The 22,429-nt window shown below is 38.9% G+C and overlaps 1 protein-coding gene across 1 annotated transcript; it reads right to left on the reverse strand.

Moving 5' to 3' along the window:
- Positions 1–6,513: 6,513 nt before the first annotated feature.
- On the reverse strand, positions 6,514–21,272 carry dctn2 (dynactin 2 (p50)). Its single transcript, XM_023282930.3, has 14 exons — positions 21,071–21,272; positions 20,686–20,754; positions 17,062–17,158; positions 16,142–16,203; positions 15,782–15,880; positions 14,192–14,352; positions 13,440–13,593; positions 13,115–13,180; positions 12,758–12,796; positions 12,461–12,538; positions 11,028–11,099; positions 9,678–9,780; positions 8,525–8,616; positions 6,514–7,365 (listed from the first exon to the last, which is right to left on the reverse strand). Exons 1-14 carry the CDS (start codon positions 21,104–21,106, stop codon positions 7,279–7,281), a joined length of 1,215 nt encoding a protein of 404 aa, XP_023138698.1. The 5' UTR covers positions 21,107–21,272; the 3' UTR covers positions 6,514–7,278.
- Between the last annotated feature and the right edge of the window lie 1,157 nt (positions 21,273–22,429).

A 22,429-nucleotide genomic window follows, 5' to 3' on the forward strand; every position in this document is an offset into this window, starting at 1 on the left:
TATATGCATGGATATCTAATGTCGAAGAATTGTTTGTTTCCGGAACACAAAAGCTGAATCGATTTTCTTACGAATTGTTTTTTTTTTTTTTTTTTTTTTTTTATCATGGTTTAAAAAAAAAATCCAACCAATCCATTTAGCGCTTACTTGCTCGTGACGTGTTTATTAATTGTGTTGCCATCCGCTGGTTTTCACCTGAGTTTTGATTACAGGTGTTTGTCAAAAGTTTCTGTCGGTGACACCGGCGATGTGAGCACCTGCTTTTATCCCCAAGACAGCCCGAGGCAGGGGGATTGAAATACACCTGCCCTCCTTCGAAACTTTAAGCGTGTTTGTGGAGGACAGGTGTCGGTTATTTGTCGGGTATTTGTAATATGCCGCAGAGTTCGGGCGCACATGCACAGCGTATTCATTTCGTACCGCGCGCTCTCTCTCGCAGCTCCGCGAGATATGAAAAGCACACGCGCGGCCGGCGGAGCGTCTGTGGCGCGAGCTGGCGGTGCTGGGTGTGATCCAGCAGCAGACTGTCCCCCTTTTGATGTCCGTCTATATGTTCAGCTGTTGATGATGAAATTCAGCAGAATTCTTCATTCGTCAGTGACAACAACAACAACAACAAAAACTTTTATCCAGTCTAGCGCTCTTTTTGATACGGCTCTTTGTATTTCATCAACACGGACTTGTTTATTTGGCAATTTTCAATAAATTCCTACAATATGAAGCTGGAGTTTACAACAGGGGCATAGACTGACATTACATTATAATTCAATGAGCGTGTTATGACGGGTTATAGCTGCTAAAAAATGCTGAAAAAACAACACTGAGCCACACAGACTTGCCATGTTTACAACATAAATATAAGAGATGTAAATGGAAAGTGATACAGACTGACAGATTACATATGTTTTGATAAGTTATTGCTGTTAAACATGTGGAAAAAAACACTGAGCAACACAGTCTTGCCGTATTTATAATATAGATGTATATGGAAATGTTACAAGTGACATAGACTGACAAATTACATAAATTACATCAAATTGTTATTCTATGAGGATGTTATAATAAATTATTGTTGCTAAAAATGCGAAAAAACAACAATTAGAACACAAAGACTTGCCATGTTTATATAGACAAATATATAAGATGTCTGTGGAAATGTTTTTTTTATACTTGCAGTTTATGACACCACCAAAATCTATATAATCTTATTAATAAACAGCCTCTGAACTGTTTGAATATGTATTAAAAGACTTACTAAAGGGGTCCCTAATGAAGTTTATCATGGAATAGGTGGCACCAGCACACCCATTGCAGTCTCTACTGACATATTAACACCCTTAAATCCCCTTTATTTTCCAGGTAGAATCAGATTTCACAAAACAAAATTCAAAACAAACATACATCAACAACCACACAGGCAACATAACTCTTATTTAAAAAAGCGTAGGGATGTAACATGGGATTAAAACCACAAAGTTCAACAAGGTCACCATCTCAGACGCACACGTGGTGCCACACAGTCCCATCGTTTGTTAGTACAACATCCTGGCCATTATAAAGGTAAACAACAACAACAGCGGCGACGGCGACAAAAACAACCAAAAAAAAAAAAAGTGACGGAAAAAAAAAATCTGGTTTCATCACTCCTCGCCCTGCTTCTGACACTTTCTGCCCTAATCCCAAACTCAGCACACACAAACTGTTTTCCATGCACGATGCAACGTGCACGGCTCAACATGCACAGCCCCATAGCAACAGCGCCAAGTAGCGAATAGAAAGCTCAAATACTGTCTCTAGGACCCGGGTTAAAGCGCTGCAGGAAGCACCACGAACACGTCACGACTTGAGTGGCTGTTGCTGAGTAGTTCAGCATAGTTTCTCCACAGCCCTCCCTCCCTCCCCTCCACCCCTGCCGTCTGTTTATTTTGTCAGTCCCGTCGTCTGTGTTGTAGTCATTATAAAACACTGTTTACAGACCCACATCTAGGTTGCCTTTTTTTTATTCCCCCCTAGATTTTGCAGCATGGTCTGATAAAGATGGTCACTGCTGTTAAATTTATTGGATATAATTTTATAACAAAAAAAGAATAAAATAAACAAACAGTATGCTATGATATATTATTTAACCTGCTTTATGTTACTGTCTTGTTGTGAGAGTGTAAACAAGTGCTCCAAACTGTAAATGATCTCTTCAGCTTTTGGATTCACTGATGGTTGTATTATGAGATGTCAGTCCTTACGGTGTTGCTGTAATGTTTTATTTGTTGTTGCCTAATATCCCTAAATGTGCCGTTGTCTTCCTCTAGTCACGGATGACTGAATAGAATTCCTTTAAACTGATATTTCTATCAGACCATCACACCACAACTGTGCCGTACATCACATTATATCATTTTAAACAAACACAGCAACACAATAAACAGGAATGCCCACATAACTTTATTACAACGTGACAATATCTTATTCATCTCATAAACACAAGTGAAAAAACACAATTTTTTTACAGTGATAAATGGTTAAAAAAAAAATTCAGCTCCAAAAAATGGTGTTAAAATATGGAATGAATCACTTGCTCTTTGTTGTGCTGCCACACTGAATAAAAACAAGCAGTCGTGTTTGAAATTTAACAACCAATCAGCAAAGAGAAATAAAAAGAGCTGAAAATTTGACAGTGATCACAGTTGATGTTTTCAGTTAATATCTCTCCAAAAATGTAATCTTGACTATTGTTTTCTTTTGTTTTACGGGCAGAAAGAGTCTGGGGAATTTCCAGCCACCACAACACGTTCCCCTCTTTCTGTCCTGTGCCCTTGGTCAAGGCTCCACACCCAGTTTCTCCCGACACACACACACACACACACACACACACACACACACACACACACACACACACACACACACACACACACACACACACACACACACACACACACCCCAGCTGTCGGAATCCTTCCACTCTCTGAACTGAGACCAACTGATACAGCTGTTAACAAGTGCTGGTGATACAGTAATCCCCTTTTTGTATCCTGTTTCAACTCCTTTCCTTGGTTCGCTTACAATCAGCACAAAGACCTCATCTTATCAGAAACTCTGACCTGTTGGTGCAAACAGTAAAAGACATTTTTAAAACTCAACAAAAAGTATTGGTCTTCAGATGAAAATTCATTTTAAAACTTGAGAGATTGTGTGAAATTTTAAGGAAATACAACTGGGACATTTTGCCAACAAATCTGACTACCAGTGCCTTGTCTTTTCGCTTTAGGCCCCTTATGCGACTGCATTCATCTCCCATGCCAATGCCCATCTCTGCTGAGGCCAATACTGCAATTCTCAATTGTGCGATGATGCCCATTAATCAACTATTTTGCATTTTATTTCCCCAGGACATCCCCATCTATCATCTCTCTTACATCCAGCATTCACATGAACCAGCAAGCTGTCTTAGCACCATAAATTAACAAATCATTTCAGGTTAATTTCCCACACTTATTGAGTTATCCACGCAGTCTCATCTTACCAAGATTTAACAGCTAATCGTCACATGTACCTGTCCAGATACCTGTGTTTTGAGCTTTAAGACGACTTTGCAGACAATCTTGTTAGCCGCTTAAAACCCTGTTTACCTCTGAGCCTCACCTATCTTGACCCTATCTTTTCAGTCTTCTCTGTTTTCATTCACTACAAACCTCATTCTGCCCTACGACTGAAGGCTCTTTACCCTATTTTGCTCCACTTACCTCCACCCGCCTCCACTGTCCTTGTCTCTGTGCCACCACAGGATCCCCACCTGTCCAGATACACTCAGGAAAATTTAACAAACTGATGGAGAGGCGTTTGTCTGATTCACGCTCTCTTATTAAATTCTGTTATCAGCAGCTCTTTCTTTGTTTCTGTTTTTTCTGGCCCCTTCATCATGTTATTAGAAATTTCACGTCTGATTAGGTGAAGGTGATATTAGTGTTGTGCGTACATTTAGTTGAAAATTTCATTGTGTGGCATCATTGTCATGGCATTAAATTTTCACAACCTGTAGATTTCTCACATTCATTTGACACAGTTATTGTCTTGATTTTGATCGTCGCAAAAATCTCTCCAGCACAGTACACACAGCCGCTATTATTACTATCATCTAGAATTACCATTGGTGCCTTGATTTCTTCATTCACTTATGTGTCAGAGATGAAAGATAAACAAAGGCAAAGGCAGAAAATAATAAAATAAAAAAACAAGCCCAAGCAAGAGACTGTAGCCCATTAAACTTTAACCGCCTGTCTGAACAGGTGGGTATACTGCCAGTAAAACACACACTCCAGGCTCTTACTCTCCTCTCAGTTTTCCCCATATTAGCACCAGAAACAGAGATTTTAGAGCAATTGGTGCTCCCTAAAGCCTCTTCTGTGTTCAGGTGCTCTCTGCTGCCAGAGGAGTTAAATATTTACTTTGTCTAGTAGAGTAATGGCTGGTGGTGCTGAGATATATAAGTAGCTGCATTTATACCGTAGAGGCAAGAGCGATATTTACAAAGAGCCTCTAAGAATTATTGTGTGAATTTATACCTGAAAATGGGGTGTTTTTTCAATAGGGTTTCTGTTTCATCAGTCATTTATTGACCATGTGTTCTTGGCTATCTTCAAGAATCAAATGGGCAGCCATCTAAAATATACTTGTGATATTTTCTGTCACTTTCTGTCAACATTTTTGAGCCGTCCTTCTGCTAAATAATCATTTTATATTTGTGTTGAAATGTGTCTTGACAGATGGAGCTCGTCAGACCCAATCTAGTACACCCAGAATAGAAGGACAAACGCAGTACAACATGATATACAGTACACGGTATGTCTCTGTGCTCATCTGGGGCATTCCCTTCTAAGTTGGACCTCTGGATCTAATTCCCTTCAAGTTACACTTGATATGTCTTGTCTGAGTAGGGCAGTCTTCAGCTTGAATCTGGAGCCCATACTCAGCATTTAATCTGACCTGGAATAAAAGACTGAGGTGGTATAGGCAATAAGACACAGCTGTAATATTTAGCTAAAGCAAAGGAGAAATCAACAGACTTGGCAACTGGCATTTATCATATTTTATATCAATTTCTGGGCCAAATTAGGCTCAAGTGAGTACAAAAACAGTGGGCATCATAGTAAGACATTTTGAAGTAAATGAAACCTGACGTCTGACTGTGTGCTTCTTTTGGCACTTGTCTCAGTAAACTATTAATCCACTTGTGGCGGCTTGTCGGGGCAGTTACTTAACTCTCTGGAGCTGCTGTGTCTGGATGACTCACCAGAAGCACCTGATCCCCAGCCTGCTGCGTGTTATCAGTCGGCCTTTGTCACTAATACCATCCCCTCACTTTAAACATGAACCAGCTTTTTGTTTTAGTGCTTTTTATAAACCAGCTAGATGGTTTTGAGGTTGACCACAAATTCATTGAGAACCACCTGGTCATTTATTTACATGTCAGAGTAGTCTTGTTCCATTCAAAGCCAGTTTGATGTTACCCGTCTGGGTGCGCTGTCCTTTCTGGTACATTTTCTCTGTGTCTGAATTCATTCTGCTGCACATCTTTATTCACTGTCAGGTGTAACGGTATGTTTTTATGATGGGAATGGAAAATTAGGATTTAATTAGTTGAAAATGATGGTTTTAATGAGTTTTGCTGCCTTGTTAGACAGCAGAGAGAGGGCTGAAGACGTTCCTAAACTGGGCTGGTTCAGTTCATGGTTGGTACCTCAGCTTTTTAAAATACTTAGTTATAGTTATCTAACAATATTCATATAGTATTTAGTTAAATAATCATTTAATCTGTTTTATTATAAGTTGCATCACATAGGCTACAATGGGGTTTTTCCATCCACCTCTGGATATAAAACTGGTCCAAAAATAAGTTACTCTTCATTTAGGAGTTTCCGGTGTAAATCCGAGCCAGATTATTAGAAATTTCAAATTTTATGTGTGTAATTAAATTCACCTCCAGAAGGAAGATTAATTGGACAAAAATAAAAAGAATTTGCTTTTGCTTCCATTGTGGGTTTAAGCTTTTATTTTTTTATTAGATGCTGTGCTGCCACCCAGTGGTCATAAATAATGAAGACAACCACATCTCAAGGCAAGAAGGAAGATGGAATTTTAAAAGCCAACTGGCACTTTCAAAGTTACTAGTTTTTATAAAAAGGATTTAACATGTAGATGTTTTTGCAGTACGAGCAGCTCACGACTCGTTATCAGGAACTTGTTTTTGTGTTTAGTTTAATGAGAGCAAAGGCATTTGACTGCATTTTAATACACTTCATTTGCTAAGGTGTCAATGTTATATTTCAATTACAAACAATATTTTTTTTAATGTGTGCTGCCATGTCAATAGTTAATAAATGATTTATTTTTTGAACCCTTTGATGCACAAAATGGGTCAAAAGTGACCAAAATCCAGTGGAAAATGGATATCTCCTGACCCACACTGTGCAGCAAAGGGTTAATGGAGGTCATAAAGCCATTGAAATGAACAGAGCCGAGTTTATCGCAGTTTGTTTTATTGATCAGTTTCCATGACCACAGATGAACAATACAGTTGACTTGTAGGCAATGACAAAGCAGATTAAAAGTTTGTCTGTGGCATCTGGTCTCAGTCATAATAATATAGTTACAAGCGACTGAGCGTGAGGAAACAATAAAAGTACGCAGGCATATTTACAAGCTTTCCTTCCATGACATGGCCCTGACACTCGCACAAACGTGCTCCTGCTACAACAATATGGGACAGTAGATTTGGAGTTTTACACAGTCGACAACACCTTAAATGTGTCACCTAGCAACTCAATGTTACTGTGATCCATTTAATTTGACCAAGGTTTACAGTACAAATCCAGGAATAGTGTGAAGCTCCCAAAAGATTTGGAATAATTCCCTATGTTTTAATACTAATAATTATAACAATCCAGTCTAAAAGTCATTAAACTTAATAAGGGGGCTGCAATCAGTGGCATGTAGACTGGTCAAATGTGTTTCAGTTGACACCAGGTTGATGCAAGAGAAAAGAAGAGGAAAAAAGGGTGGGACAAGAACATTTGGTCTCCATTTTTTTTTTGTTATTCCATCTTTTCCAACTTTCTAACATTCCACTTAGTGAAAAAAGGCAGAGGCAGAAGTAGAGAGCAAGAGAGGGGTGGCAGAAAGGACAGCGCTAAACCCCAATCCTTCCTCCCCCATCTGTGCTCTCTAGCCAACTCTAAATTGTCCATGTTCTACTCTCTCCCGGACCGGTCCAAAATCTGCCACTGTTTATTTAGAAAGCTTCTTCATCCTCTGATCTAGAGCAGCAAAGTTCTCTTCTATAGCCACCAGGTTTTCTTTCATCGTCTGCTGGACCTGGTGGGAAGGGAAAAACAGTAAATTAGGTAGGAAGTAGAGAAGAGACCGATTTACAGGGAAAGTTGAGCGTACAAGAGGAGAGAGAGAGATCAATAGGATGTAGAGAGAAGTGGTGAGTAAGAAGCTGTAGAGGAAAAAAGAGCAAGCAGCAGGAGATAAGGCATGAAACAGAAAGCAAAGGAGTCTCCACAAGTCTCAGACACTTTGCTACAAATGCAGGAAAAGGTTTAGTCAATTCACTAACTATCAGAAAACTAGTAATGACTATTTAAATCTTTTATTTCTTATTTTTTAACAGAAATGCCCAGATTCCTAAATGTGAGACTTCGCAACTTTTATCAGATTTCTATCTTTGTAAATGCAGTATTTGGTCTTTGTAAACTTAGGTTAGCATAAAAAGGCATTCATCTTTTGAAAATAATCACATCTTCTAACAAAGTAACTAAGAATAAAAAGAAGTATTAGTCACAGTCTTGTTAAGTATGTTTACATAAATCATTCAGGCAAGTGCATGTCAGTGTCAGATTTAATAATCCTCTTGTCACTTCAGAATATAATGGACTTTCCGTATTGGAGGAGATTTTATGTTTCAGCGATCTTTATTGGAAATGAAAAACATTTTACTTGACAAGGCACTATTTTGTCCATGTAACCAGAAGCCTTGTACAGTGAAAGCTCCAGCTGGTTATTGACTGAGCCCCGGAGAGGCTTTAAGGAGCTTCTGTCCTCATAATAGGGACCTGCACTTTGTTAGATTGTTACTTCTCACCATGAAGAGCTGCCTTTGCGGCCCACTCTGAAGTGTATTAGATGACAATTTTTACAGGTTCCACATAGATTCCAAGTGGTTGAGCTTCCTCTATTTTCATACCCACTGTGAAAAACCTTAGCTAGAGTAGCATTTTATCCGAAAAAACTGTCATTTAAACATTTGTAATTTAATAGCCGCTGTGTTATTGATGGCAGCGTTTCTGTGTGGACTTAACAGTGTGACAAACGAGTGCTTCTACTAGTCACATAACATCACTAGTATAATTATTATCATTCTTCTGGTATTATGGTTGCTAAAACTGTTAACATTCAGTTACACGCTCTCAGCAGTGTGAGAAATGACTGATATTGCCCCAGCTGTTTAACAGGGCTGTGAACTTCCTACCTGTGTTAGCAGGGTGTTATTGTCCTTCAGAGAGTTGTTGATCATCTGCTGAGTGGTGTCCAGGTGGGTCAGCAGCTGGCCAAACTGCATGGCTGTGAGACAGAGGGTTCAAGTGAGAAAGGCAGGAAATAAGCGGACTATTTCTCTAATTTTAAAAAATTTGCTTCAAAAAGTTCAATGTCTTTGTTCTCAGCTAAAATGAAAGGGCAAAGGGACTGGCACAAATGTAATCTGAAAGTGATAAATGACTGCTTGAAGGATTAAACAAAGTATTTTCTTTTATTGGTAAAGAAAGATCAGGATGGGGAAAAGGGTGCAGCTAAACCCTATTGAGCGAGCAACACTTTAGCTGCAGACTGTGACAGATCGGTGCAAAGAGAAGCTGGATGATAAATGACCTCTTTCAGCTCTCAGAAGTGAATTATCAATATAATCTATTAATGCCAAGGTTCTGCTTTCATGTGCTAAATAATAAAAAGATGATAATGTGATATATAATATCATGCATCTCTTTCTCCCCAAGGGGGTGTTTAACAGTATTGCAAGATTTAGTCTAATTCTGTTACCATATCGAGTCTTCCTCTGTGATTTTTTTGCCCTTTGTTATAATAGAATGGCATGGTTTAGGCTAATTCCATTATCCGTTTGAATCCCATTTTCGCTTAGTTTTCATCTTTTGTCTCATTTACAGAGGCTTCCATTGTGGATGCAAATCTTTCAGACCATGTATTAGTTCCCAGCACAGATGCTGTCTGAAACGTGATCTAGGTTCACACCCCATTATGTTCCGTGGCAACATCCTACATATTTTGAATCTTTAATGCCCCACCCCACCCCCACTAACCTACATATAATCTCCCCTTGAACTCTCATGGGTGTCACTTCAAGGTTCTTCCCCCCTCACATAAAAGAATAGAACATAAATTATCCAAGTTTTCATTGTTTTTTTTACCCCTACTGGGGTGAAATTTGGCCTCTAGAGCATTAATATTACAATATTTGTAATATGAACCAATTACTCAACAAAGTAACAGAGTACATTCATTTAATGTCACGGGGTAAACTGAAGGCTTCCACCTTCAAATAATATTTCACAGTTTATAGACTTATGTGAATGGACAGTGCTGGACTGCCACTTTGTAAATGAGTTTACCTTGTTCATGCAGCTCCTTGACAGCAACAAGCCTCTGCACCACCTGAGGTATAGAAGTGGACACGGCATCCCACTTCTGCACCACGTCATACAGCTGTGACACCTGACAGGTAAGCAAGCACACAAACAGGAAGTTTTGATGTATTTTCCAAAGAGACATGCTCCAACTTAAAAAAAACATGTCATTTTACACAAGGCTGCAGGTTTTTCCTAACTTTAATTGCACTAAATGATATAAATGCACACTGACTGACTGAATTCACACAACTCAGTCTATGATAAACATGGTGTTGCTGTGACAATTGCTCTGTCTCCATTTGAGCATAGGGTTGATGTTGTAGATATTCTGTAAAGCCTGCTGCACAGACCTAAACCGATCCTTATAGCTGCTTATATTCAAACTTTAATCCACATTGCTGTGATACTGAATGCTAGAAATACTGCTAACACTGCTTGAGATTCAGACTTGAGACTGGAGAGTCCAAGCAGTTCAAAGAGACTAAAAAAAAGATGATTTGCCAGTTCTGGTGGTATTTTATGGCTAAAGACATAGGCCCAGTTATCCTGGGTTCAATTGCAATAAAGCATTTTCTAATTCTTTTTACAAATAACAATGTGTTACATCCTTATTAGTGAGTCAAATTCACTTTTTATCTCAAAAACTTAAGCAGAAATGTAAAATAACCTTATTTTATTGAAAACAAAACCTTTTTGATTGACTTATTGTTATCCACAACAATGATATAATTAACATGTACTGCCCTCTACTAGCCTATTCAGTGTACATCTCTTTACAACAGCCAGTGTGCACAAAAGAATTGTGTCTGGCAAAAACAAAATGCAAAACTGATCTTACAGTTGGATCCAGTGTGAAAACCTGACATACGTTTCAGACTCAGAATGAACAAACTAACCAAAGAGACTCAGACTGCCTGCTAATTTTCAGGTTGGCTCTCAGTAATTAAGGATGTACCAGGTATTTGCAAAGTCAGCACTCAATTCAAACTGAACATATGGTGCTACTCTTCACTGGTTTGCCTGGCTGCCAGAATAACATGTATTAATATATATTGGAGGTTTTCCAATTAGACACTTTCTCACTAAGAATGCACAAGGAGGATTACTTTCTGCGAAGCAAGAAAATGAATGCATATAATACAAGTTCTGACAAAAACAAGTCTGCTCTCATGATTGCAGATGTCCGTCAGGAGAGTCATCCATTGAAAGTGCTTTGAAAAAGAACGGACAGTTTGTGCCTGGAAGTTGTGAGCTTCCATTTGCAAAACATAAATGTGCCTAAGATTATTACTGCATTGATGTTGCATTGATGAACGAACCGGGATTACCAACCTTGTTTTGTGTATCAGCGTCCTCAATCGCTGCCTTGTGCTTAGCAATCTCATTCATCTTTCCGAGGACACTCTAGAGGGGTGACAAAACGAGTAATGTCAAGCAATGTAATCTAATTTTGTGAGAGGTTCCATTCATTTCTGATATAAAATGAGGGAAAAAAGAGCCTGTGTAAACTGGTAGTGTTTCTTCATGGGCTAAACCGCATGTAACACAACTGTATGGTAGTGAAGAAACTTTCTGATAACCAAAAAACTGTATCTTTTGATTCTTTGTCGTGAGCCACTACAGTGCCATTCCGTCTCAAGTCATCCAATTTTTAGAACAGTTTCTGCCCAAAATTTCTGACTTGCCTGAAATTTTTATAGGATAAAAAAAATGAATATTTATACAGATGTTATATTTAAGCTTGACGTATTAAACACTTAGTGAAATAAAAAGTATTTTCATTGTAACGGCAAGACTTTACCTTGAAGGACATATTCCAATAAATACATGAATTCAGTAATTACAATAGGTAAGGTAACAGATCACTGTTAAAATAAAAAATATGTTCTGTTAAAAAAAAGAAAAACACATTGAAAGTCCACAGCTCTGTTCTACTTAAATGAGGCCATCTAGCAGTTTTTTGTTTTTGTGGTACAGCATGTCATACCTGCTCAATCTGGTATGAAAGTTCAGCAAAAATAACTTTCTGATCATTTTTCTGACCAAGTATTTTATATTATGCGTTTTGTTCTGTATTAGTGAGACAGTTCTGTGACATGCAACTACATATGGTTCAGAAAATATCACTATTTAACTTCAGCATTATCCATTAGTTTTTGCTAATGTGTGCACGTCATGACAGCTTAATTTATTATAATTTAGTATTATTTCAATTCAAAATCAAAGACTGTTTGGTCTACTTTTCCATTATTGCAGATTTTGAATCAATGCCATAATGAGAAACAAAAGTGAACATTTCAGACTTTTATCTTTAATAGTTCCTGAAATATTGTTGTTCAAACACAGTCTCAGATTTCAATGTGCGAAAATACGTGCTGAAAGTGGGTCAACAGACAATATTAAAAAAAAATCTCAAAAAGTACTTGATATATCAATGAAAAATTTTACAAATAACATTTAAATATCTAAAGTGTCAAGCAAATCAGAGATGGCTGACCTGAAGGTCCATAATGATTTGAGACGGAATAACCCTGCTGTATATACTAATACATACAGGAAGAAGGGGTGAGATCTTAAAGAAAAGCAAAGTTGAGTGTCTTGCTTTCTTTTTTTTTTTGTTGCTGGCTACACCCCAGTTGGCACACCCTAACTAATCTCTGTACGGAACATTCATTGAGCGCTTAATAAAATAGGATTATGAACCTGTTCCCTAAAATATTTCACAATTGCTTTCTAACAAAAAGGCTTCCAGTCAGAATATTTACCTGCAGTCTTGCTTCCACTTGATCCAGAGTAGCAGAGTCCAGTGCACTGACCCTTGCCTGCAGGACCTCTATGGTATCCTGAAATAGAAACACGCAAGGTATATATGGAAGCTTGTACACAGAACTTTGTATTCTTGCTCACACTACTGGCACAGCAGCAATAAACAATATTGGAGCAACTGATGTCATCTTTGAAGTGTGACCCAGTTCTCTGGCTGCACATCATACAAGAGGAAGCTATGAATACAGACACAAACTCCACATGGCGTGTTCCAAATAAAGTAGGCGACTTCTTACCATCAAACTGGCTCCTTGCACGCCAGCACTCAGAGGTCCCTACAAAACAAACACAAAGAGAGGAAGCTGCATTTTAACAAGAAACAATGAAGCCACCCCCATAATTTACATAAATCAAGCGGAAGATTTTTATTTCAGTTTCACTTTGTGGATGGTTAAACAGCAACAGAAGCATGAAAATTCTGCTGGTGTGAGAGTGAAAGAAAGCAGCACGCACACAGAATTAGTGTGAATGAGAGAGAAAAGCATTAGAGAGGATGTGTGTGTGTGTGTGTGTGTGTGTGTGTGTGTGTGTGTGTGTGTGTGTGTGTGTGTGTGTGTGTGTGTGTGAAGGACAGTGTGAGTCTCAGTGTGTACCTGCTTTTCTGATCCTGAGCCAACAGCTATCTCCAGCTCAGCTAGACGCTTCTCCAATTCCGCCATCTACAGGGACGAAACAAGGCGACACATGGCTGGCAGTGACAACAGCATCCCACAAGACACACACACTCTCAAACCCCCCACACACATACCTTCCCTCCCTTTTGTCCTGTTTATTGCCATCAAATATTCTGACATTCCTCTCATGGGAATGAAAACAAAACATCGAGGAGATCATTTGGCTGAAAATATTTGCTCATTCTGTGAGCGCATTCATCCCAAACACTCGACTCTGCTGTCTCCAGCTCCCCTTCCACTTTACCTTGGCAGACTCATTGAATTTTTCCTGCTCTGGTCTGCTGTGTAACTCATAGAGCACCACTCCATCTGGGCCCTTAGTCGATGCTGTCGGCTTGGTGTCTCCTGCAGTGCTGCCACGGCTGCCCTTGGCCGCTTCCAGCTGGGTGAGCAGACGCCTGCAGCAAAGAAGGGAGGGAGAAGCCACAAAAGGATTATACAGTATGTTCAATACCGATATCTGCCCCATGTGCTGACACCTCTGAGTTCCCCCCCTCTTCCTGGCTTTTAATCTTTTCTGGAGCTATTGTAAACTGCAAGGTCAAGGTGGGTTTTCATCAGTCTCTTCCCGTTCTCAAACTTCCCTGCTTCTTTTCCTCTCCTTCAGCTCCTCTCACTCATGCTTAATATTCTGACATGTTTTCTCTGGCTTCTCTCACCTTCTCCAGTTTTTATGGCCCTTCTTCAGTCACTGGCTTATCAGTTGTGGTGCTCTCCAAGTAGTGTCACATTGAGATAAGCAATATTTATGTGAGCAGTTGATGCCAGCTACCTTCACCTCACTAGCCTTAATCTCTTTACAGCTGGGTTAGAGTCCCAAGCACAGTGAAATTCTGCTCTCTCTGCTTCTTCAGACTACCATTATATTTTCATCCATTTGCTGTCCGCTACGCCTTTACTCTGGTAGTGTCGAACAGGTTGTACAGTAAATTTGCAGACTGCAAATTCTCCTCCTCTTGCTTTCTTCACCGTCTTCTCAGCCTCTTCTTAACTCACCTGGCCAGAGCTCCATCTGGGTCAGCCAGGTTGATGTGTGCTTGTGGTCCCAGCAGTGAGTCGAGATGGGCAGAAACCAGCTGTTGTTTCAGCTGGGCTGCCTGCTGGGCAAGTACCACCGGGGTGAGGCGCTCCTCTGCATTACTTTCCTTTGTAGCAGCCTGAAAGCAGAGCGACAAGGAAATGTTTGAGTATACAGAGCAGTGTTGCTTTTAGAAGCAACAGTACAAAGACCGATGAAATGGAGGATTTAAGTAATGTTCACAGAGAACGTGTCAGATAATGTATGTAAGCATTTCTTATTTAAACAATGTAATTTTTTTTCCTGACAATTTAGTTAAGTCAAGTCACTTACTACAATTACACAGCAAATTTCAAACAACAGCTGCTGATCCAGAGCATTTTTAGGCAGAGAATTATGTAAATAATCAAATTAACCAAATAACTTAAAAAATATTAAAGTTATGACCCTACAGTATTGTTTATTATGCAAATGTACCCGAGTAATTCAAATATAATCATTATATCAGACACTCTAGTATTTTGGGATTATTTTATGGTTATATATTATTTCTTAATTAGCTTCTGAAGCTAATTACATGGGGATCTACTAATAGGGCAACTGGCATTCTAATTTATTTCTGTGTTTAACTATCTTTGAGCCAAAAAAAGGCAGCTGAAAGTCAAATTTAAGTTTGTATTGAGAGCTTTTGGATAATTTCCCTGACAAACATTCTTCTGCTGGAGCCACATTGTCTTAATGTGTTCAACAGCAGTGGTCCATGGTCTGAGCATCCAGAATTATGAGAATAAGTCCCATTTTGAAAAATACCATTTTACGACATTACGTTCAGCTGTTGTCAGACATAATTTGGCACACACACAGTCTAATTTTTGGTGTGAAATTATATTTTGGCACGATAAAAATCACACAATCTCATTATTTCTCAGTTAGTCTGTTCTGTTTCTGAGTGAATGTTCTCACCAAAACACAAACATTTGACTCTTTAATTTGCTGCAGTTACCCTGATGGGTGACCACATATTACTTGGACTTCCAATTGTTCCCAAGGGATATTGTACTTTCAATTTACAGACTGTAGCAGAGAAGCTGCTGGACACACTATCTAGACAGGCTGAATGCTATCATAAAAACTAATAAGTTGCAGCCTGAATTGGACACAGAGCAGCAAACCCTTCTGTGTGCACCCAAGTTAAAGGCATAAAAAAATAATTTGTCTCTTTGTCGAGGGGTCTTTGTTAGCCTGAAAAACCACTTTATTAATTTAAAAACTTTAGTGCAAATACGAGACTGAACTTTGGATTGGACTCTCAGGTCTCTAGTGCTGCTGAAGCAGAGCATAAATATTACACCACTACAATTGCTCCAACCAAAAGGTTGCACTCCTCCTAATAAATACATGATAACATGGTCTGAAGTAAAGAGGAGGAAGGTCCCATAGTGTAGGCTACTGAATTTATGTGCAGACATAAAGATAAGCCCCAGATAGCAGGAGAATAACATCCCTTGAAGACTGTTTTGGGAAAACCAGAAGTATATGTGTTTGTGTGTGTTCTGCTAGCAGTCCACCTGGATTGAGTCCACCTCCTGAGTGAGTTCCTGGATCTCATTTACCAGGCGCTGATACTTCTGCTGAGGCGTCTCCTTCACCCCACAGCCCTCTCCAAGCTACACAACGATGGGAGAGCAGAGAACTGGTATGAATATTACACAACAGCAAAATGTGTCTAGTACTGAAAGAGCAGCCTGGAGACAAATGATCAGACAGCAAAAAACCATCTCGGTTTCTTTTTTTTTTTTTGCTTTATCAAAAAACACATGTAGCAAGTGAAATAAAAAAGAATAATGGTGGTGTTAACCTCAAAATGGATCACATTCTAAAAGAACACAAGTGAAGTAATCGATTTCTGCCGAACAGAGAGTACTTACAATCTCAAATTCTCCTGACTCATAGCCCACTCTTCTGCTTTTACTGATTCGGTCTGAGAAGTCTGCAAAACGGAGACAAATGTGTTGTAAGAAAAAGCAAGAAACAGATACTACAAGATAACTGCGGTTGGTCTGAATACCAATTTATTTTGTTATAGCAATAGCGGAAAGGAACTGAATATCTTAGAAAGCTGTTTGGCCGTTTTTAAAAATATGACAGCAACTAAAATCAACCTCAGATACGACCCTGATGAGGGCAAGACAACTGAAATCGCATTGTGAGGAAACAATGAAGGGAAACGTGATACGTATAATTGTGATAACCTCTGCCAGTCTTAGAGATAATTATATTTATTATTCCAAGCCCTGTCCTGCTGTAGTACATGTTTCTTAATAAGTTAGTTTAAAGATAAAGCCAGTGATATTTGACAGTACATTTTTGTTGCGTCTATAGATCTCACAAAAATCAACAAAGCAGAATGTTTTTCGCCAGTCTCACCATACTTTTCAATTTCCTCAACCTGTTTGTGGCTTCTAGCTGCAGGTTTATTCCTTCCAACAGAAGATGTAAATTGGTTAAAGTGAGCCACTAAAATAGAAATTTCATTTTAATACAAGGACAAAACTATTTCCTGAAACAGCTTAATGTTTTTACACAACTTTACTAGGAAAATGGTGAACAGTACTTTTCATGGAGGCTTTTTATGTCTGCAGATTTGCTGCACTAGCAAGCCCACGAACATTGTGATGATGTGGCTCAGAAAAATAAGCTGTAGCAGGCTTCAGGTACATAGTACTTGTTACTAGGATCAACTCTTTGGCCATAAAAACACAGAAAACCACCTGACATACTATCATTCGAGTTAATAAATGATCAAAAAAATAAGTTACAAGCAGTTTATCGTCCTCTATAAACTGACCAAGTCCTTTGGTGCTGACATGCTTGTCTTTGAACTTGTCGTAGGCTGCGTTGGGGTTGACCACAATCCTCTCCACGCTGTCACTGCAAAGCTCCTCCTGTCATCGAAACACCAGGAAATGAAGTCAGACAAACATTAACAAAATCACAAAAGAGCATGGAAGACTAGAGAGACAGCAAAGACTTAAAAATGAGCCTCGGCTTACTGAACCAGTGAGCCAAAAGTCCCAAAGCACAAGGTACGCTTGAAATACGTTGACGGGCCGATAAGATGTGACGAGAAAACCTATGCTTGATCATTACCCCGAAGGATGATTTAAAACATACTGAATCAAGTGTAATATTGCTTACCAAGGACAGATAGGCTCAGAAAATTAAAGTTATTGTAGGCATGAATCATACAAATTTGCAAGCTCCCTGTCTTGGGGAGATCTGTATAATTTGAACCTAATTTTAAAATAGCAGGCAAGAGACAAATATGCTAAATGATAAATGTCACAGCCACAATTTTCACCCAGGATTGGTTGTAGAATCTTAAGATCATCTTCATGTTTAACTTTCATAGCAAAAAAAATGCATTGTCCATGTGCTATAGGCCTACTAAAATAAAACAATGATACATGAATGCAAAAGCAGAACCACAGCTGGATGTCGCTAACACCTTCTTTTCTAAATGACACTTCTTTGATTAGTGATTCTGGGGAGCACATGAAAACATGGATCATTTGATCAAAACGTTCTAGTGATCGATCAGTTATGATGAACTATGTGCTATGGATGGGATTAGAACACCACTGACACATACAAGTAGATGTCATGAGTGGGCTCACACACATCTGGACAAAAAACACACACAAAACAGAAGACAAGTTACACAGATGTCGGGAGGGAGAGGAGGAGGAGGAGGAGTAGGAGGAGGAAGAGGAGGAGAGTTAGTCAGGCTCTTACCAGCTCCTTGGGTTTCCAAAGAGAGTTAGAGAAAATAACGGAAGAGCAGAGGGAGAGAAAAAAAAAGTAGGGGGGAGAGAGAGAGACAACACAGATTAATGTGGTTATCACATGCCATGCACACAACAGGAACACTTGACCAGGGTCGAGGAAAGATAAGAAAGAAAGCAGTGTTCTGAGAGTTGCTGCTAAAAACCCTGAAGACACTTTGTTCACACAGTTTATAGTGTCTCCAGTTCTTTCTCTCTTTCCTGATTCAGGGTGGTAAGATGATCCATTAACACCAACAAGTTACTTTCTCATTTGATACCTACTGTAATATATAATAAAGAGACTGCCACTTAAAAAAAAACAATCCCTGAATCAGAATGAAGGGTAACAGGTGGTTTAAGGGTGTCTAAAATCAGTCAGGAGACAAAGGCCTAAACCCCTAAAATGCATTCTTTCACAGAAACTGTTCTATCATGAGATCATTCAGTTAAAGTGAGTTCTTTCTTAGTAACATGCAGTTCATCCTAAATGAATCTGCTAGCCTGAACCAAAGCAGTTAATGAACTTTATCCTTGTTAAAGCCCCTGTACATTGTGTGATTTGGGATTTTTCCAGTCAAACATAATGATAACCTTGATCATCAGTCCAAGACAGCAGTCACAGATCGGCTGACTTTTGGTCATTTGAACTTTGGTGACAAAAATAACCCTGTGTTAAAACAAATGTAGGACTGAATCTTCTCTGTGTGACTGATTGCTGCAAATTAATCGCACACCAGTCTAACATCTATGTTTGCCTCAAGAAGACTATGATTCTACTACTGTTACTACTTAACTGTGGCTGAATTAATACAACAGTAGAAACAAAGACATTTTTAAGACCACTGACAAAAAAAATAATGGTCTCAACTTGGATCAATCACCTACCTCCTCTATTTATTAAGATCAATATCGATGCAGACTGCAGTCTGTTACATCTCTACCTGAAATGATGTAGAACACACTGGCCAACACCATATTTGAAGTGTAATTTTTGAATAAAGTAACAGGAAAACACCACAAAGATGGAGGTAAAACAAAAATTAGCTTGTGGAACTATGGCAAAGAAGTAATCTTATGGAACAAAGAAATGCCAGTCCCATAGCCAAAGCTTAATTTTTGTCTGGCTACATTTTCAATATATGACAACAATGCAGGTGGATTGCAGAAGCAGACATATTTCTGCTTGCATCAACCTAACATTGACTCCCCAGGCATTCACTGAACTTCCTCAAAACTGATAATTACAGTCCATCGCAGATTGTGATTCATTTTATATCCTTCTTGCATATTGTGACATACAATGAGCATACAAAAAATCATCACACAGTGTAAAGAGGCCTTTAAAAAGTCCAGTTAGTCAAAATAGTGTGTGGTTAGTCCAGAAGCAATTGTTAGAACATGACAACAGGCTAAAAAGGGGAATCTCTCAAACAAATAGACAAACACCTTTCTTTCCCCTGTCAGAGCTTCACACTCACACAGATGCACACCTGAGCCTTCACTGTTTGTCAAAGCATGACTCAGTGAAAGAGTGAATTAGTCCTGCTGAAGGCCCATCAACATCATTATGCCCTTGAAAGGTTTAAATGAGCAACACAAATAGGAGGAAAAGAATCAATTTCTTGCACTTCAAAACAATCAAAACTTGATGAATTATAGAGCACAAAAAGGGTCACGCCATCGATCTATTTCTCATTTCAGCCCAATCAATAGAAGTAGAAAAAGTGGATATGAGATTTAAAAAAAAAAAAAAAAAACATGCAAAAAAAAAAAATAAAAAGCTTTAAGCTCACTGAGAGAAAAATGGAGCCAGTCTTACTTGTACAAACTAGGGTCCCGGAGGGGTTGGGGAAGTGTCAAAACAAGGGCAAGGGAATGGGGGAGAATGAATGTGGAAACATGGAAGGGAAAATGCCAATTAGGATTGACTCAGCTGATCGGTAAACAGCCCTGACATATTTAAAAGCAAAGTCAGACCAGCATCCCTTAACTTCTTAACTGCTAAAAAAAAGACTGATCTCTCGCAACTCCATTACTAGCTCCAGATGACAGAAAAGACCCATTTTTATAGGTCACAAGACCATTAACACACACAGTGTATTCTGATCCCTTTAGGACCTTCAGGATCATTTTCAAAGGCTTATTTGTCTACTGTATATATATAAATGGGCAGATATAATAATATGCATAGCAAGTGAAAGATAATTCATAGTGAAACATGGACAAAACATAATACTTTTTTGTTGAAACTCAAGATTTTCATATAAAATATTCATTAAGCATGTTATTAATGTAGAGTTAAAACATTTTTCTAAAAAATGTGACGAACAGAGTTAGTAAGAACAGTACAAATGAAAAGACAGTATTTACATTTCATAACCACCATCTCAGTGATTAGGTGAGAACACATTAGCTACAAGCAGGACTAAAGTACTGCTGACAGATCAGTGCTTTGTCATTAATTAATTGCATAGGTAGGTGTTGAGTCGTGGCAGGCATAATGCACGCCGATTACGATGCAGAAATCCCTACTTTGCTCTTTAAAATAAGTGTAAACACTGGCTAGCTAGTTAGCTTAATATGCAGCAAATCGGCTAACAGCGAACAAACTCGACACTTTGGGAGAAAACAAAACGTCCACTTACCGACTCAAACTGAGCCTGGTCATCTTCTGGGAGGTCACCGGTCTCGTACACGTCCGGCTCGTTAAATGCCTATTGAAACAATTAAGTAAACAATAAATGGTCCGGTTAGTTATCCCGTTTATTGCCGTTAGCATGGCCAACGCCCCGGCCCATTCAACGAGGACTTGCTAACCCTTGTCCCTATCCCTCCGTGGCTCCTATCACAAGACACAATATCACCTGAAGGGCTAGCAACTAATATTCTTCAGTTACTGGCATCAATTTTTTTACAGTGTTTGCAAACAGTAAACAAAGCAAGTGATGTTAGCCAACCTAGCTGTCACAGCTTGAGTTAGCATTACCAAATAGCAGTTTAGCTATGTGTTTGCTAGCGTTAGCCACTTACAATTCCTGGCAAGTTTGCGTATTTAGGATCGGCCATTGTGAGCGAGGAGCAAAAACGAGATTAACAGATGACGACTGAATATAATAACTGCCCTTAAAACGTGTAAATTATCGATGGGCCGAATTGGATTGGGACGATGGATGAGCCAGCAGTCTCTCAGCCGGCGGAGCTTCCCAGGCTGATGTGGTCACTGGCTCGGTTTGACAGCGTGGACGCTCGGTTTGCTGCTGGCACAGGCGGGTGGGCGGTGCTACGTTTACCGCATCGATGGGAAACAGTGGGACGGCTTATGAAAGACAGCATATCAAACACACCCGTAAACGGGAAGCGCCGATACGCATGCGTTCTGTTTATCCAATAAGATTTAGCAGCGTACTTCGGTTGTTTAGCATCGATTTATTTATTTTATCATCTGGTTTATTTCGCAGTATTTGCTACCACATTCACATTGTCTTCACTGGCCAATTTAAACGAATAAAATATAATAATGTGTATTTATTAAAGTATCATGATTTAATTGTATAAGTCGTCACATGATGGCGCCAAAGGTACGAGCAAACAATTTAATCAATGGACCAAAGATTGTCGATTAGGAAGAGAAGTCACTCCGTTGGAAAAAGCAATCCAATCATCTGAAGTGTAGTAAAATAAACACTGAAATTAGTGTTATGGGGAGAAGTTGTGTTGTTATCGCATTTTATTTACCACTACACAGAGAGGGGCAATAAAATTATATTAAAATTTTTATTCTTTCAAAACCAGGGAAAATTCTAAAGATCCCCAAAGTGCAATCTGTAGGCTACATTACATTACAATATGATCTAGTAATGCACATTTGTTTTTCACGTGATCAGCTATGACCTAATCTGCACAACCAGGTAGGCATCTGATCAGTTCCAAATTCATTCAACAACGAAGAACCCAAATACAATTCAAGTAGCAAGAAACATTGTGTCTAGCTGTAGCTATAGGAGAAATGGTGCTGACTTAAAGGAAAGAGTGGTCATATCCAAATGCTGATTTTATTTAGGTGCTTTCTATATCTTTTATGAGGTGAATTAATAAATAGAACCTATAAATGGTATTATTTTTTGAAGTGTTGTCACTCTATGTTCAGTGCCGTAGCCTTTAACACAGTGCTCCAAATCATGCTGCTCATTATTATTACATTTAACACAGTGGTGATGAGAATAATTACTAGCGTCTTGCAAAATATCATTGACCAGCTGTTACAGAATTTTATAGTGAATGAAACAATCCTAAGAGCTTCAACAGAAGACTTCTCTTTTTGCTTCTTGAAGACATTTCACCTCTCATCCAAGTGGTCTCTCCAGTTCTAAGTGACTGATGGGAAGTCAC

The sequence above is a fragment of the Amphiprion ocellaris genome, chromosome 5 (assembly GCF_022539595.1).
Source record: "Amphiprion ocellaris isolate individual 3 ecotype Okinawa chromosome 5, ASM2253959v1, whole genome shotgun sequence".
Lineage (NCBI taxonomy): Eukaryota > Metazoa > Chordata > Actinopteri > Pomacentridae > Amphiprion > Amphiprion ocellaris.

Bases quoted from the DNA above. Each gene is read 5' to 3' on its own strand.
- dctn2 (XM_023282930.3), bottom strand. From the start codon at position 21,106: ATGGCCGATCCTAAATACGCAAACTTGCCAGGAATT. The intron at 8,617-9,677 runs GTAAACTCATTT...TCTGTCTCACAG, and splicing joins CAAGGAGCTGCATGAACAAG to CCATGCAGTTTGGCCAGCTG. The intron at 7,366-8,524 runs GTAGGAAGTTCA...CCTTCCCACCAG, and splicing joins ATAACACCCTGCTAACACAG to GTCCAGCAGACGATGAAAGA.